Here is a 17,972-nt window from a genome sequence, read left to right on the forward strand (position 1 = left end):
TTGTGCACTCCCCCATAAGCGCGTAGATACGCGCGCGCCGCTAGCTGTTACCTTCGCACAAGGAAGATAGGATTGCCGCCGGCAGGCCTTTCAGTGACGTCGATCTCTTCCGTTCCCACGCGCCTCATCGGAAGGGGCGCCGCTTTAGCGAAGGGGCTGAGCGACAGGAATCGGAAACCGGAGACGGTGGCTGAACCCTTTTGTTCCATCGTCAGCGGACGCGATGAGTTTCGTCAGTAGCGTGTTTGCGCTTCCGCCACTTCCGCTGCGCTCAGCCGGCAGCGCTACTGCGCATGAGCCAAGCGCCCAGACCCGGAACGCGCGAGCGGCCCGGCACTTCCGTTCCGCTCGTACGCAGTGCTACCGGAGCGCGGCTAACGCAAAGCCTTCTGGTCTCGCACGCACTTCCTCGTTCAACAGATGCTGTCGCATGTGCCGCAACCTCCGTAGAACGCACAGGCGTCTCTAGCCGCAAACCTCGAAAGAGCTTTCGCGTAGTTGAGGATTTGTGCCTTTTTGCGCAAGGTGGTTACGGCGGACCCATTCAACAACCCCTGCGTTTGGGAGCAACTGCGCAGAAACGTGGCGCTTATCCTGTTCAAAAACAACGTGTGTGTTTCACTTCAAGTCTTACAAAACGTTTACGAGCAAAAATATTCATCTCAGTGACCCGCCGCGGTGGCTCAGTGGTTAGGGCGCTCGACTACTGATCCGGAGTTCCCGGGTTCGAACCCGACCGCGGCGGCTGCGTTTTTATGGAGGAAAAACGCTAAGGCGCCCGTGTGCTGTGCGATGTCAGTGCACGTTAAAGATCCCCAGGTGGTCGAAATTATTCCGGAGCCCTCCACTACGGCACCTCTTCTTCCTTTCTTCTTTCACTCCCTCCTTTATCCCTTCCCTTACGGCGCGGTTCAGGTGTCCAACGATATATGAGAGAGATACTGTGCCATTTCCTTTCCTCAAAAACCAATTATACAGTGCGACGATATTTTTTGCCTGGCTTCACTTTTTATCACCAGGGAGCACCTGGTGCAGTTCGCCTTAGCGTTTTCGTATATGCTCACTAGTTTGCCTGTCTGCCAGATTCGGCTGTCAGAGGCGCCACGGCTTCGTAGCACCTGGCGCCACCTTCCGAGCGTGTGGAGCAAAATGCGGGCGTTTTCCGGCAGGTTCGACGCAGTACGAGAGCACCTCAAAGTGGGCAGCGTTCGCGGCTTCCCGGTCTCGGGGCAAGCAGAAAAATTCAACGAGGACACTTGTTATGCATAGCGGTAGTTACAGGATTAACTGGCCCCGGTCCGTTAAGCCGCTGACCTGTTGAGTGAACAACTGAATGAGTGAACAACTTATGACAAATTAAATGTAGGACTATCGGTTAAGACGTGGACATAGAAAAAGAATCAGACAGGACGAGCGCCTTAAGCGCTAGTCTTACATTTAATATTAATCACAACCAACTAGCGCAGATTTCTGCTTTGAACTTAATACAGTTGCTTAGAAAATGTGCATCGCATGCAGTGTGCAGAGTCTGCGAGAAAAAACAGTTTGATCTTGGCAAATTGTTGATACCATTTTTGTAGAAGTCGGCGCACCGGTATGCACACCAGCGCAGAGATGCGGCTCGCTTTCCACGCAGGCATGGAGTTTTTAATATTTCCGCCTTATCGGACTGTGGGAGCAGCTGCCTCACGTGCTCTGGCGCATTCAGACTCCCACACCCGGAGCATCGCCAGTGCTTCTCACGGGTTTGTGTTTATTCGAGTCCCGTGGTGTGCGAGAGCGCGGCATCAAGTGACTCGTGCATCTGGAGCGTCGCACGTGACCCCCTCGATGCCTGCGTCTCGCCGCCGCTTCGCTCTGCCTCCGGGCGTCGCGTTCCCTCCGCCGACATGCCGGAATCTGTAACCGCAGTTACCCGTCTAAACTAAACCAAAGCCGCGCCAGCAGCTGCTCGAAGAACTCGAAAGAGTTCAAATACGAAGCGGCCGCCATGGTGGTTCAGTCGTTATGGTGATAATAATAATAATTGGTTTTTGGTGGAATGGAAATGGCGCAGTATCTGTCTCATATATCGTTGGACACCTGAACCGCGCCGTAAGGGAAGGGATAAAGGAGGGAGTGAAAGAAGATAGGAACGAATAGGTCCGTAGTGGAGGGCTCCGGAATAATTTCGACCACCTGGGGATCTTTAACGTGCACTGACATCGCACAGCACACGGGCGCCTTAGCGTTTTTCCTCCATAAAAACGCAGCCGCCGCGGTCGGGTTCGAACCCGGGAACTCCGGATCAGTAGTCGAGCGCCCTAACCACTGAGCCACCGCGGCGGGGCCGTTATGGTGCTCAGGCTGCTCACCCGAAAGGCGCGGATTCGATCCCGGCCGCGGTGGTCCAGTTTCCATGGAGGCCCGTGTACTATGCGATGTCAGTGCACGTTTAAGATCCCCAGGTGGTCGAAATTATTGCGGAGCCCTCCACTACGACACCTCTTTCTTCCTTGCTTCTTTCACTCCCTCCTCTATCCGTTCCCTTACGGCGCGGTTCAGGTGTCCAACGATATATGAGACAGATACTGCGCCATTTCCTTTCCCCAAGAACCAATTATTATTAGCCTTTTGCTATGACAGCGCATTCTGGTATCCTTTCTATGCGCACTGTGAGAAAAACGATAAGCAAAGCCGAAAGCTTGGCGCGAAAGCAACACGAGAGACGAAAAGGAAACGACGCCGACAAGCGCTTGTCTGCGTCGTTTCCTTTTCCTCTCTCGCGTTCCTTTGGCGCCCAGCTTTCGGCTGCGTCGTTCCCTTTCCGTCCCTCGTGCTTCTTTTGCGCTATTTTTTCATCATGAGAAAAGCGGCTACGTTAGCAAAAGCCTCACTTCAAACCATGCAGGTATCATTGCAGTTGTCGTTGATTTCTTTTGGCACAACGTACATACCCTATTGATTCGTGGACCGCGCCACTAAACCATCTCCTCGCTTGTAGTCACTATACACAGATGGCTGTGTAAGGATAGAGGCGCTGCTTCTCATTTGTGAATGCATTGAATAGCGAGTCGCATCGTAATGCGAGCGATTCTAGGTCCCACGTCGGACTCCGCATTCGCGTCAACGCTCGACGCACGCCGACGTCCGCTCCGACAACCGCGCCACAAACCACGAGAAGACCGGCGAGCCAGTCACGTGGTGACCGTACAAGCGCGCATTCTCGGGCGTGGTGCTTCGACGCGACTCGCAAGACGCCACGCGATGTTGACTCACCCAGCAGGCGCTGCGATTAAGGCAGCGAGGTGAGTCATAGGACGGCCGCGTGTTATACCCCTGTTACACGGGCACTTGCAACGGCCGTTAACGCAAACGGCAGTTGAACGCCGTAACGGCCTTGGGAACGGAACGGGGGTGCCTGCGCTCACACGGCACTCTTCATGTACGGTCTGTTCACTTCCGTTTCGACGATTTATCACGTACGTGGCTCTTGCAATTTTTTACCTCGCCAACTCGAAAAAAAATTTGTTTCTCTAATTATTTTCTGCGCTTCATGCTGTACAGTGTGATTTTTTTTTTTACTATTTGCAAGAGTTGTTTGCAAAACTACACAGCGTACCCACACTCCTCGCTTGCGAGCTGGTTGAACAGCGCCGTCATCCTTGCGTACACGGGCGCATTGTGTTCCTGCGTTCGCAGTTCGGCAAGGTGATCCTGCCTGAAGTTGGGAAGTAAATGCGTCAGTGGCGCTGTCGAGGCAAATCATCTTTGCGCAGGCGCGCTTGCCTGCAGCGGGGACATGTTGCTGCTGGGGGCTGCCATCTTGCCTATTTCACGACGAAACGGACGGAAATGGCGGCGGAACGGAGACCGGCGACCTCCGTTGGTGTCAATCGCCGTTGCGTTTCCAACGGCGCTCGCGCTGGCGTGTAACTCCGCCCAACGGCCGTTAAGGCCAACTGCCGTTTTCCTTAACGGCCGTTAAAGTGCCCATGTAACAGGGGTATTAGAACCGCTGCCCCCACTCTGGGCCGCAACGCGATCATGGCGACACCCTAGGACGCGGCGCTTGTGGGCACTAAGCGCAGTGCTATACTGCTACCCTGGGTGCAATAAAAATTCGAAACAGCAGAGGAGCTGTCTCTCATGCTCTCGTCATGATTTATCCCGTCTGCAAGGCATCATTCTGTACTTATGTGAATAAATAGTGTTTTTCCTTGAGCTCTGTCCGGCTTCGGTAATTAACGCTACCCGAATTAGCTACGGGGACGATCACTACCCTTAGCCAATATCTTTTTGAGGCACTGCCAGAACCCCATCGAAGTGATGCAAATGATGCAAAGTGGTGGATGGAACTCGTACGCGAGGGAACAAGGTTGCGAAGCCTCGGTGTGTTCGCTTCCAGATGTGGCTCTGCGCGACACGTGATACTCAACGTTGGCATTTCGATGCGCATCGCGCGCTGTCGCAAATCGAAACGGCCGATGCGGCAAGCAGCTTCGATGCGCTTCAGTCTGACAGACATGACACGGCACTCGTTTCTGCGGCCCGAAGTGACACGTATATGTGGACTATGAATGACGCAGTACCGCTAGGATCCAGACGAACGGGGTGTTTTAGAATTGGGGGACTCTATCATAGAGAGGGGTATATGGGAAAAGCAGGGCGCCAGTGCGCATGCGCAGAACAATTACGCGTCCCTTATTGATCTGCGCACATGCGCACTGCTATTCTCTTGTCCCCCTAACCAATGGGGTCGCCCTATTCTGAAGCTGTCCAATTTAGACCTGACATCGCCTCCCTCGCCCACCCCCTTTCCAGTTTACCGCAGCGTGATTCTGCTTGGTACGCGAGCCTATATTCACGGGTCCTATGTCCCAACAGTCCCGTAAAGGCGCGCTCACACTAGCGGGAAAACGTGCAACGCAGAACGTTTTCCGCGCGCCGCTTCCCGCACAAGCCGGTTTTTCTCCCGCAGAGCGATGAGTCCGATAACTATTTTTCCCGTGCCGCTGACGAGAATAGCCAATGGGCGCCGACCGTGAACCGTGACGTCGGTCCCAGTTCAGTGACCCCGTCGGCGGAGGCAGCGCGCGGCCGGCCGGCCGGGCACTCGGCGGTTGTTTTGCCAGGATGAACATGCGACTTGAGACGGTGCAGAAGCAGCGAACAAACAAGTATAAGTACGTTTACCGTAGCCAACAGCTCATCGTTCGAACCAGCCATCCTCGTGAAAAAAAGGCGACGGGAGCAGAGCTAGCAGACGATCAAGGCGACGACGCATAGAGCTACTACTACCAACACCGACGACGCGGGAAAAGGGCGCGCTTTCCAGTCTTCTCTGGTGTCACGTGACTATCCCCTCCTCTTTCTGCTCGTTCGGGCCCTCCCTCAACGCCTCCTCTCTCTATATTCCAAGACAACCGCAGCGAGAAAACGCGCGCAGTGTGAGCGTCATTCCGAGGAGCTGCGACGCAGCGTCGACGTTGACGCTGTGCCGGTGCGGGAAGCTTCCCGCTAGTGTGAGCGCGCCTTAAGGGTTGATGCGCGTACTGCGGTGTACGGCTTGAACGGCGCAGATCGTTTCGTGCCGTCCGACGGGGTCGCGCTCATGCTTGCGTTCGCGTTGTTCTTCTGGGCACTACTGCGGGTGACCCATCTCCTAGCGAGCAATTTATTGGCGACTGGCCAATCGAGTCACGCAGCGCTGAGCACATCCCAATAAAAGAAAAAAAAAATGGGTCCAATTGGAACATTTTCCATCGATACCAATTGGTAGAAAACCAGTTGTGTTTCAGCCACCGATTGGGCTTCGACCAATTGAGCCGAATCGGTGCTTCCAATTAGAAATAGTTGGTCACCCAACCGGACCAAATGGGCTACCAAGTGAAGTGGCATACCTATTATACTCAAATTGTTTGAACTGGCCAGCCCCGCAAAAAATTAACTTCATTTGGAGCCAATTGGCTTTTCTTCTGTGACAGCCGCGAAACTTCTGCCAACATTTATACAAGGGAATTGAAATTATAATGACACTTTTTTATGAAAATCAAGCAAGACCAACAAGCATGCATCACATGCAAGAACACTATAGGAAGACACTATACCAACATCCGACAAGTTATTTAAGAATGCTTGTAATCATGATGGGAATGACGAAAACAAGAAGGTTAAGCTGCTATTATCTCTTTTGCAAGAATCTAAATTTGTGTCCTGTATTCTATATATATATATATATATATATATATATATATATATATATATATATATATATATATATATATATATATATATATATATATATATATATAGAGAGAGAGAGAGAGAGAGAGAGAGAGAGAGAGAGAGGGAGGGAGGGAGAGAAGGCAAATGAAATGAGGGGCTCGTTTGACAAATATATGAAGGAAGCCAACAGTCATCGAAACCAAGGTGCACAGGGAAATGTTTTTCTTGGTTGGTTGTTTTTTCTGCTGCTTTATAAGTAATTTTCTTTAAACTAATTGATTGGCACTACTAATTAAAGAAAAAAACATTCCCTTGTGCACCTTGCTTTCGGTGACTGTTGGCTTCCTTCATATATACATGTATAAATTTGGAGCGCTAAGTTGCAGGCAACTGGAACTTGCAATTGGTTTTCTGGGTTCCAATTGGGCGATCCAACTAGTAGTGCCGAAACCAAATGGAAATGCAGAACCAATTGGCGATGCCCAAACGGAACTAGGAAAACTAAACGGACTACCCAATTGGATTCATAAGCCTAATTGTCTGACCTATTGGATCCAACTGGTTCCTTTTGGAACCAAATGCTATGCCCAATTGGGCCCACTTTTTTTTATTGGGATATGTCTCGCGTGGAAGCGAGCAAAGGGAACCAGCCGGCACGGTGGCGGTAACGCTAGTGCCTTTATTCGGGAGTATAAGCGCAGAGAGGTGGCTAGAGCGGCAAGAGAATCCGAAGTCCAACTGGTGGCGGCGCCGGTCACCTGATGCTTCTTGCGCAGCAGGAGTCACGCACGCAGGGGTCCCTAACGGCACGGAGCGGCTTTCTTGGGAAACGGCGACCATTATAAGTCGATGTCTTGACAGACCTGGTCACTTGGATCGACAAATTCCGAGTTGTGTCCGAGTTCCTCGATGTGGCGCTCGTAGCCGTTGCGGTCTCAGCCGCGACCTGCTGTCGCTGACTCTGGGCGCGACACGTTGAGGAAGTTCCCGATACTGCGGAACCTGAAGTGCTGTTAATGTCGTCGGGGGTTGGGGTTTTCTGTACTTGCAAAAGCGGCTACGGTACCAGATGGCGACGATTTCGCTGAATGGTGCCTGTTGATGCTTCTACCACGTAATACCGCGGGTGCCTTGCCGCTTTGCATTTCATATCCTTCACCCATACCTCCACCCCTACGGAGAGTGGGCGAAGTTGAACAGCAGCGTGGCGCCTCTTGAAGCCAAGCTTCACGACGCTACTTCGTAACGATTTCGCGGTGCTTGCTGTTTTTACCTTCAAGTGAGCCAGAGGTCAAACCCCTTACGGCGCGGTTCGGGAGTTCGCCGATATATGTGATACAGTTACCACGACATTTGCTTTCCTCAAAACCGGTTCGGGTGTCCACCGATATATGTGAGACGGTTACTCTGCCATTTCCTTTCTTCAAAGCCAATTCTAAAACCAATCTTCATTTTTTTCGAAAGCAAAGGAAAGGCGCATAACTGGCCCCCTGGGACGGTGGACACCTCTCAGTCGCGCTTTAAGCTATGTGGCGGTAGTGACAGATGTGCGCTGCATGCGTTGACGTGCACAACGTTGTATCAGAAACGCGGCACTGAAGCTATAGACCGTCGGCGTTCTTTGTGATCATTGGTGTTAGTGTTGACAACACACTAGACTCCGACGATTTCAAGGAAAGGAAGGCGCATAACTGGCTCCCTGTGGCAGGAGGCGCCCCAATCGCGCTTTCAGGTACGTGGCGGTGGGGAGAGAGAGATGTGGGCTGCATGCATTAGCGCTGACAACATTGTGGCAGACACGCACCACTGCAGCAGTAAGCCGCAGCGTTCATTGGGTGTCCAAGCTTTCGCGATCAACAATTTAACCGCCGCCACGTGGCAGGGTGGGCGCATTGCCTATCCTGTGAGCAGAATGCACTCAACCCGATACACCACAGCTTTCGCTCTCAGCAGTAGTTGAACCGCAGCTAATTTTTTGACGTCTTTTTCTTGCTGTCTTCTGGCAGCGCTATCCTTTTTCTCGAACTCCTTGTGTGATGGCCAGTTTGGCTGTAGCGTTTGAGGCATTTTCGGAACTGTGGTCTGGAGGCGTCGACCCATGAGAAGCTGCGATGGAATGTGTCCGCTGGGGCTACCAGTTTTCCGGAAATGTAGAAGACTTTGAAGTGGTACCGCATGAGGCGAATCCGCAGTCGCTCTATTCGGGGCGATATCATGTCGAGTTCGGCTGGCCCCGCAGCGTGACGAGAGGGCGGTGGCCTGTTTCAACTAGGAAATCAATGCCTCTCAAAAACTTGTCGAACCGCCGGCCAATGTCACCGCCAGGGCTTCTTTCTCAGTTTGGCTGTAACGGGTTTCTGTGACTGTGAGCGATCTCGACGCATCGGCTACTGCTCTACGCTCTCCGGATGGCTGGTCTTGCAGCAACAAAATCACCGAGGCCATAGGAACTTGCCTCGGCAGAGGCGACTGTGGTATAAGATGGGTCGTACTTGGCCATGCGGACTTTGGTGCTTAGCATAGTCTTTAGCTTCTCAAGAGCGGCCTGCTTACTCTTTCCCAGTACCATGCGTTTTTCTTTTGCAGAAGTGTTGTGATAAGTCCATGACTTCGGAAAGGTGAGGGAAATGACCTACGTGGTTTGCCATACCGAGAAACGTTCGTACAGCGCTGACGTCTGATGGTTGTACCATCTTGAGCAGTGCTTCGATTTTTTCTGGATCTGTGCTGATGCCCTGTGCGCTAACCAAAGCGCAGAGAAACGTCACCTGACTGGCAGAGAAAGTGCATTTCTGCTTGTTCAGCTTGACACCAGCTTGGTCTAGGCGCTGCATAACCAGATGAAGACTCCTGTCGTGTTCTTGTGTTGACGCAATGACGAAAATATCGTCTACCATGCTAACAGCTCCCTCGAGACCTTCGAGGATGCGGCTCATCTGTCGAAGTACTCCGGTGCTGAGTAGATGCCAAAAGGAAGTCCTTGGAAGCAGAACCGTGCCATCGATGCTATGAATGTTGTGAGTTCTTGCTTGGCTCTCTTCGGACAGCTTCACCTGATGAAAGCTAGCGGTGGCGTCGAGGTAAGAAAAACTTTTACCAATCCCAGGCGCCCAAGAATATTCTCAACCGAAGGCAGAATGTGTCACTCCCTCAGCTCAACTTCATTTAGGCGAGTGAGGTCTACGCAGATGCGGTGGATTCCTGCTTTCTTCGGGAAAACCATGCCCGCACACCAATCGACAGTGTCAGACAGTTCACCTTTCGGATCACTCCTTCGGCCTCTAGCTTCTTCATTTCACCTCGAATGACATTGTGCAGCGGAATCGGAACTCTTCCTGGCACACGGAGCGAGAACGGCTTAGCTTCAGGTTTAAGCCGAATTACGTACGTTTCTTTCATCTCACCTGAGCCGTCGGAAAGACTTCCTTTGAGATATGTCATTGGTCTCGATATGCTGTTAGCGAACCTTACGACGCCGAGAGCTCGAATAGCCGGGAAGCCGAGTAGAAAATGGAAGGCACGACATACACCCTTTGCTCACTACACTAGACTTGCTGTTGCAGTGCAAAGTGGCTTGAAAGGTACGCAGAACATTCAAGTGGTAGCCTCCAGGGCCGGTAAGCTCACCTTCTTTTCAAAGGTTTTCCGGAATACCGGGGAATGAACTTGGCACCACTGTCACTTCCACTCATGAGTCCACCTTGAAGTTCACTCCGTATTCATTGACGGCTACCCGGACAAACTTGGCCCGGGAACGGCTAGATGCGACAGCATTGAGCTCGATGGAACCCATGTCCTTCTTCTCGCAGACGATTTCGAAGTGTCCGGTCTTTTTACACCACCTCCACTTCGCACGTTTCGCTGGACACTTTGCGCGCGGATGGAAATCCCGTCCCACAGTACCTGCAGGTTCTTGAATCGTTGCTTGTGCGGGACAGAAACTTCGTGCTTTTTTCGCTCGGCTTTGATGCATCCGAAGTGTGCCGTTGCTTGGAGAAGCCTTTTCGAACCTTGGCTTCGGAGACCATGCTTGCTGGATTCGGTTCCCTCTGGAGGACCTTTGCGCGGGCTTTCGCGGCATCTTCTTGAATACGAGCCTGAAGCCTGGCTTTTCCTAGCGATAGTTTCAGAATGCAGCATAGCTCGTTCGGAAGATCCGTGTCCAGTAGACCGACGACAAATCCTTCTCGGACCAGACGTATCTTCCACTTCCGCTGAGTCATAGTTGCACTTTTTGATAAGTGTGCGTAACGCGGTGTAGAAATCGTCAATCGACTCGTTTCCTGTTGCACGCGGCGGTGAAAGCCAGCGGCGCTTTCGTAGACCTCGTTTTCCGGCTGGATGAAGTGGTCAGTGAGCTTTTTCTTCACCGCCTCTAGAGAGCTCCAATCTCCCGCAGTCAGCTCTAGAGGGCCGAGGACGCGGCGAGCTTCTTGCGAGCCCATGGCGTACTGACTTGAACTTCGCCCTGTGCTTGGTAGAGACCAGATGCATAGCGATAATCTTCGAACTGGATCTCTTAGTCTTTCCACGCGCCGGGGTTCGCAAAGTGGAACTTCTGTGGCGCTTCAATGCCTGCGCAGCTGAATTGGGGAGTTGACCTGGCGTCTTCATCCGACATGGCAATTTTAGGAGGTAGCGCCCGTTGACTTATCGCTGGAGAGTCACTGACATGTAGTTAGCGTGAATACCATGTGGCTGTGGCATATACCACTTCTGACACCATGTCTCGCGTGGAAGCGAGCAAAGAGAACAAGCCGGCGCGGTGACTGTAACGCAAGTACCTTTATTCGGGAGTGTAAGCGCAGAGAGATGGCAAGAGGGGCAAGAGAATGCGAAGTTCAAATGGCAGCGGCGCCGGTCACCTGATGCTTCTTACGCAGCAGCAGGGCTCACACACGTAGAGGGTCCCTACCGGCACGGAGCGACTGTGCGTCGTTAGAATTGCATCCACTACACGATATACAGCACACGCATCTGCTGATCGACGCACTCGCTCAAGGTCACGCGGCTTGATGCTGACGTCATTCTGTGTCGTATTTGCTGAACGACAACGAGGCTACATTCTGTGTCGTATTTGCTGAACGACAACGAGGCTAGGTTCCTCCAACAGCCAGCGCTGTGAAAGGGAGAAACTATAAGCCCCTAAAAAGGGAAACGTTCACAGTCAGTAAGTCTTATTTGGGCATCGGTATCCATTCTGTTGATCGACTCCAGAGTAGCACAAGCCATCTGACCAGGAAGACGCTCCCGCGAAGCGACCTGCGCCGCCGAGCACCTGCTCGGCCGATAAAGCTCGAGAACTGACTATGCTCCTTTTGTAATTACTCCATCATAACAACCTTGCTCTACTTGTAATTGTGTACTGTTTTGTTAGTGAACTTTATTTTGTTTAAGACTTCGTTACATAGTCTTTACGTCTAGTCTCTGACCACTTCATGGGTGGATTTAAAAGGGGTCAACCCCTTCTGCCCATCTCTGCAACTGAGAAATGCTTGTTGGGAACCTCACTGATTGTTTTTTTTTTTGGTAAATGTTAATTTAAAAAATGCATGTTTCATATTGAATGCATATGGAATGCATATGGAATGCATATGGGTGCGAGTAAGACCACATTGAAAGTTGTCTGTGTACTCATATCTGAATTGCTTTACTTTTTACTTTCAGCGGTATAAATGGTCTCATTCATGTTTGCCCTCGTTTCAGATGAGCATTGAATTATGTAAGCTCAGTGTGAGCTATTTATTGGAAAACGTTTTTGCCTGCAAGATTTGTTTCTTGCTGTTTACACTGTCGGAAGGAGTTCATTTCAAATTACATAAGCATGGCCCTTGAACTTCCGATATATATCATTATCACACATTGTCGGAAAACACAGAAGTGAGACTTGATAAGCATTGTAGGTCTCACCAAAGGGGCACTTGAGTATTTGAGAACCACAGCAGAAATTGCAGAACTATGTTCAAAAGGGCCTATGAATGCTGCGGCAATTGGATGATGCAAGTTAGGAGCAATTCTCAGATGTTTTTCAAGGCCAAATGTCATGTTCAGAATATTAGACTTTCTCTGCATGCATTTTTGAAGTGCTGCGGCAATGTCTCTTGTCATTTTGCAAAGTTTGAGCATCCGTAACTGAAGAGCTTCATTTTTTCCCCTTCTTTTCATTTCAGGCTTGGACTGGAGCGAGGCAAGAGTGCCCGTGAAGCATTGGACGTCATCACCTTTCTGCTGGAGAAGCATGGCCAGGGTGGGCCCTGCTCAGACACTGACCCCTCATTCACGTACCACAACAGCTTCCTCATCGCCGACCGGACTGAGGCCTGGGTGCTCGAGACGGCCGGCAAGCTCTGGGCTGCTGAGAACATCAAGAGTGAGCAAACGACAAAGCAAAGCTCTGGCAGCTTCAGGCTATACTTCCCCGTGAAACTGTTTTAGTCTCAAATTGGCTGCATTTATCAAATTGAGAATTTCGGAATCCTGGACACACTTTTTGAGCCCTAGCTTCACGTGATCTACCTAAGAAGCCAAGCCGTCTGAGAAACTGATAGGTAGCTTGGCAGCACTTGGATCTCAGCTTTGTAGTATCGTGTGACTGAGGTGATTCCTGCCTTGCAAAGACAATGAGGACAGTGTTTGTGAATTGCGAAGGTTGTCTTACAGATTCTTTGACTGCACACCATTCCACTTTCTGTTCTCGCACAGGTGGTTGCAGGAACATCTCGAACTGCCTCTCTATTGAGACTAAGATCGACCTTTGCAGCCAGGGACTTAAGGAGGAAGCCAAGAAGCTGGGATACTGGGACGACAGTCGGGGAGAGCTGAATTTCAGGCTGGCATTCAGCGATGGGGAGGTTGATCGCCGCTACACGTGCGGAAAGAAGCTTCTTGAAAAGCTGTCTGCAAAAGGTGTGCCCCTTGAAAATTTTGTGTGCTCTCTTTCATTTTTTTTTCCGCTCCTGCGTACATCTGAGTCTAGTAGTTATTACATCACATTATCACATGTCACATTTTTCATTGTTGGATACAAACTTGATGTTTTTGTGCTTTGTGAGCCTGCTTTCTTAGCTTTCATTTTTCTTTTTTTTTTATTACTACAAACTACAGACCTTTTATATTTTGCCAGTATGGATGGAGGTGCTTTAGCCTGTTCATACAAAATTAAGTTTGGTTGTTCCTGCTGGCTTGGTGTTGTCAGCTTATTTTGAGAATTGCACTGTTTGGGGCAGGTGGGCTTAATAAGCTGTGACATATTTGCAATTTTTGTTGTTTTAATTAGAAATCTGCCTTGCAGATTGTCACCTCACATGATCACAACCTGCACAGTAGTAGTGCTTTTGAATCTCACCATTTCTGTTTTGTGATCACAGATTTGTGCAGTATATTTTCAATAAGTTAAGTGTCGCTGTGTGGGCAAAATGTTTTCACTACCCAAATCGGGGGTCATCATGTGGACGAAACTTGCTATTGAAAATGCAGTATGACTGTAGCATAAGGATGCTAGCCTCACTGCTTAGTCAGAGAGTGAAAAAGTGACATGGAAAGTCTATTGCATTTGATTTGCAGTGTGTCTGCATCAAAGCATGCATAAAGGGATCGCTTTATGGAAGAATACCATGCACTCATGCATCTTATAGTTTTCATTTGCGCAAACATTGCATGGCCCACATGTGCTCACATGCCGACCTCTGCAAACATGTTGATGTCTTTGCTTTGTACAGTAATTTGTTTTGCGCAAGTATTTTGCTAGGCCAGTAGATATCACGTGCAGATACTCAGCTGGCAGGTTTTCCCTCTCATTTCTGCATCCTTCTTTTCTGTTTTCCTGCACTTGTAGAGGAAGGCATTGGCGAACGGGAAATGATGAGGGTGCTCAGGGACAAGCCTAGCGGGATTTGCATGTCCTTGGGTGCCTTTGTGTCCACAGGAAGCCAGGTACATTCCCCTCTCCTCACCTCTGAAGCCTGACTTCCTAGCAGTTGTGTATGATACGATGCATTAGTCTAAGCAGTGGTGCCTTTTGCAAGGTCATGTGGGTGCTTAGTAGAAAAGCACTTGTATGCACCATCCTTTCAGCCACTCTGCTCCGCATCTAACCTTTTATCGATTCACAGGCATGCAAGTGTACTTTTATAGATATCTTGAAGGAATGCAAGATATGGAAGATAACTGGTATATACTACAATACTGTGTGAGGAAATTAACCCCATTGGCTTACCGGTCTCATAATCAAAATTGGACAGCAAAATATGCATTTGAGCCCCTTTTTTCTTTCTGATTCTGGTTAGCCAGAAGTGCTTACAGAACAACAGTAAACCTCTCATCGCATTACATTCAGAAAGAACAGTTGGTCTTGGGGAGCTCCTCCCTGTGCATGACTGCTGGATTAAAAACCCTTGGCCATAATTGTGGCTATAAACCTGCAATATTTGAAGAAAAATGTCAGCAATGAGAGCTACAAGCATTTTTCTTGAAAACACAGAAAAAAAAGTAGTTGTGCATTAATGTACAATTAGGTTTAATTTCAACTAGTGTATTACAAGCCTTGTTTCTTTTTGCATGTCCCCCCCACCCCCACCCCTTTATTATTTTCATCAGGAAAGCAAAAGTTTCCAGTGCATAAGCTGAATGTAAGGCTTTGGCTATGTCATTTGTACGTTTTCTACCCCTCTCTGTCGCATTGTTTTACCTCATCATAATTCCGTTACTCAACGATTGATGCTGTAGCATTTCAGTCCAGCTAGCTTAATTATTGTACTGGCAAAGCCATGCTGCTAGTTTTAATATTAAGGCAGGACACTCATTTATCTCTTGTTCTCATTTTTTTTTTCTTCTCCAGTCACCATTTTACAATATCTCTGGCACACTTAGCCAAAAGAATTAAAGGATGTTCACTATTACATGGCTGTAAATCAGCCATGTGGAAAGAAGGCTGTATTGCTTCTCTAAAATGCCCTTGAATATTGGTCTAACTGCAGTGTCACCATTTGAGATTTTCTTTGTATATTTGAGCCTTTTTGTAGAGTGCTGTGAAGCAGCATAGTGAATATTATGTTGGCACAAAGCAAAACTTTTGCTTTAAGTTTGCACAGGCAGTTTATTGCTTGTCACTTTGCTTAGCACTTGCTTTTATTTTCAGAGGGAAGTAACAGCTTTTTTTTCAAGGGGGCTGCATTTAGGACTTTGGTGGTTTGAAACTTTGTATGGCGCTTTTTCTTTCCCCCTCCACTGGAGGCACTGTATGGCAAGAAAAACAAATGTCCTCATTGCTCGTCTTCATTATTCTTCAAAACACGTTCTTCAGATGTTTGCTTTGAAGAAGCTGGTTTTCATTCATTTAGCAGTCCTTCTTTGGTTGCAGACCATGTGCTCCTCCTCAGGTGTTTACTTTTGTTTGTGAACATCATTAATACCACCATCGAACATGTAGCAGACTTGTTCCTTTTTGGCCGCATCTTTCAGATTTACGATAGGTTGCAGACATTTACTGCTTATTTCGTATTTCACTAGGCGCAATCCTTAGTTAGGTGTTGATGTGTAGTGCATCTTCTTGTAATACCTTCTCCTTAGCCTTAGTCATATTTTAGATAAGGATATCGAAAATGCATGGCGTCACACATCTTTCATCCAAAGTTCGTCTGGTTATGCATGCTTTTGATGCAGGCAACTGTCCTGTGGGAGTAAGAAGTAAAAAATATAGCCCTAACTAAAGCACTCACCAATGCTGTATGTAATGTGGTAAACTGGAAATGCAGCAGTTTTGTTCATGGGGCTGCATATTTGTACTCATGAGGCTGTTTCTGAACCATATGTCATATTTTCAAAAATGCTACTTCAATTGTCACGTTTTTTTTTCTGTGAGGTCTCACAGGCTTGCATTAATTCATCCTAACTGTGCTTCCTTGCTGCAATGTCGCTTAATTCTTCCTGTGTTGGAACTGGAGCTTTAAGCCAGTTTGGAAGTGTACTGGGAGAAGTGGTTTAATGCTCTGTGTAGCTTGGCAGGAAATAGTGAAAAACTCCTTGTCCACCATATTATATTAGGAATAATCCTTAATCTCCCTATTGTCGTTGTTTGAAAAAGGTTGTTCTCCTTATAGGCTTCACCTGTCACTCTCTACGTTGACAGGTGACTTTGACGTGAGCTCAATGACAACAGTGCTGAGGGATCAGGATAGCGGGATCTGTCGGGGCACTGACCACAAGCGGCCAACTGCTGCCAGTCAGGTAAACGATTAAGTGGTTGGTGTGCCCACATGTCCTTCCATGCTGTGGAGCTCTATTCTTCGTTCTTGACCTGATAACTGGTTGTGCATGTGCAGTCCAAAAAGAGCATGTGTGAATCCAGTCCCAACATTTCTAAAGAGTGCATAGTGTGGTGTTAATCTCCTGCGGCTCATTTCGATGTAGACTTTATCCTTTTTTTGGACAACATATATTCTTTGCCAAACTGATGAAAAATTTTTGTTTGCACTGGCAGATGAGGTGCACAGAAGTGGTTCTCAACAAATTTCACAATTTTAGTACAAATAGTTAAGTGAAAAAAAGTGGTACATATTTGTCCCATTGGCACTAAATCGGGATAAAGAAAATGGGCCTTATATGTTGCATTGACCTGCATGGGTTTCCTCAATCCTTTAGTTTCTTCTAACCGTTTCATCAACTTGTTCACGCTTGTTCGCTTGTTGTTGAACTTGTTCGCACTTTTCTCATCGGGAAGTACCAGTGCCGTCTACACCTTTGTTTGACTTTCACAGGGTCGTGTTCTTTGCCGATGAGACGTACTTCACCCGAGACACTAACCATGTTTGGCTATTTCTTTTACCCTCCATGTTCATTCAGAAGGAGTTCTTGCTGCTGGAAGTTCTGAATGTTTGGCATGATGATCTGGTGCCCAAGAACAAATTCTTCATACAATGTTTCAGAATTACCACTCAATATTCGGTCATTAAATGTCCAACTATTTTCTTCGGAACAAGTGCACATCGTGATCTAAAGCTGTCCTTCTCGATGCAGAAAAAAGGAATAATTCAATGGGCATTCTGGTTGTTTTCTTGCCAGGTCGAATATAGCCAAAAACTTACGACGCGCCTGAAAATAAGAGCAAAGTTTTAAGGTCTCAACTTGGTAGCCTCATCTAGTGGATGTGGCTGAAATCATTTTTAAACAGGTACACAGCACAAGTGGGACTGCTGTGTCCCACTGCCTCTAGTATCGGGAACAAAGTAGGATGCATGTGTCCCATTGTCCCACAAAGGGTTAAAGGATGTGTGTGCAAGTTGAATGATGTCGACTACAGTAGTTATTTTTTCTTGGCAACTCTTTGCTAGTGCTATAGCTGTAGCTAGTATCGGCAGGCTGGTTTGCATTGAATGCTACAGAGAGCACTGCAGCCTTCTTGAAAACTAGTTAGCTAACAGGGAAGAGTTGATAGCAAATCTTTGAGATGTTAGTCAGTGGCTGGTCAAGCTGGTGTGGTAACGTAAAAACTATTACACATCAATGCAAGCAGAAAGTATAATTTGCGATGTGGCCTTTACGATTTCTCAGAAATAATTTGCTGGCTCTTGCTAATGTGTCACATAACTGGCTGCATGGCCTAGGCCCACTCTGCTCTGGAAAATTCAGTTTGATAGCCCACTATAGCGTGAGAGACCACCAAAAAATTGTAGCTTATCTGTACCGAAAACTGTGCCGGAACAAGTTGTACACTGGTTTCAGAAAGCTTTGAAATTTATACAGAAGGGCATTTTCATTCGCTGTCTTGT

General features: G+C 48.5%; 1 protein-coding gene across 5 annotated transcripts in view; it reads left to right on the plus strand.

Moving 5' to 3' along the window:
• Positions 1-17,972, plus strand: part of LOC144124746 (secernin-2) — an 85,626-nt gene that overhangs the window by 62,510 nt on the left and 5,144 nt on the right. For 3 of the 5 annotated variants that reach the window (XM_077657609.1, XM_077657610.1, XM_077657607.1), the window contains 3 exons: positions 12,378-12,577; positions 12,910-13,113; positions 14,042-14,139. In XM_077657609.1, coding sequence (XP_077513735.1) covers positions 12,378-12,577; positions 12,910-13,113; positions 14,042-14,139 — 502 coding nt within the window. Of the gene's footprint in view, positions 1-12,377; positions 12,578-12,909; positions 13,114-14,041; positions 14,140-16,333; positions 16,432-17,972 lie in introns of all 5 variants that reach the window. The other 2 variants (XM_077657608.1, XM_077657606.1) reach the window with 1 other exon arrangement.

This window comes from Amblyomma americanum, chromosome 3, assembly GCF_052857255.1.
Source record: "Amblyomma americanum isolate KBUSLIRL-KWMA chromosome 3, ASM5285725v1, whole genome shotgun sequence".
Taxonomy (NCBI): domain Eukaryota; kingdom Metazoa; phylum Arthropoda; class Arachnida; order Ixodida; family Ixodidae; genus Amblyomma; species Amblyomma americanum.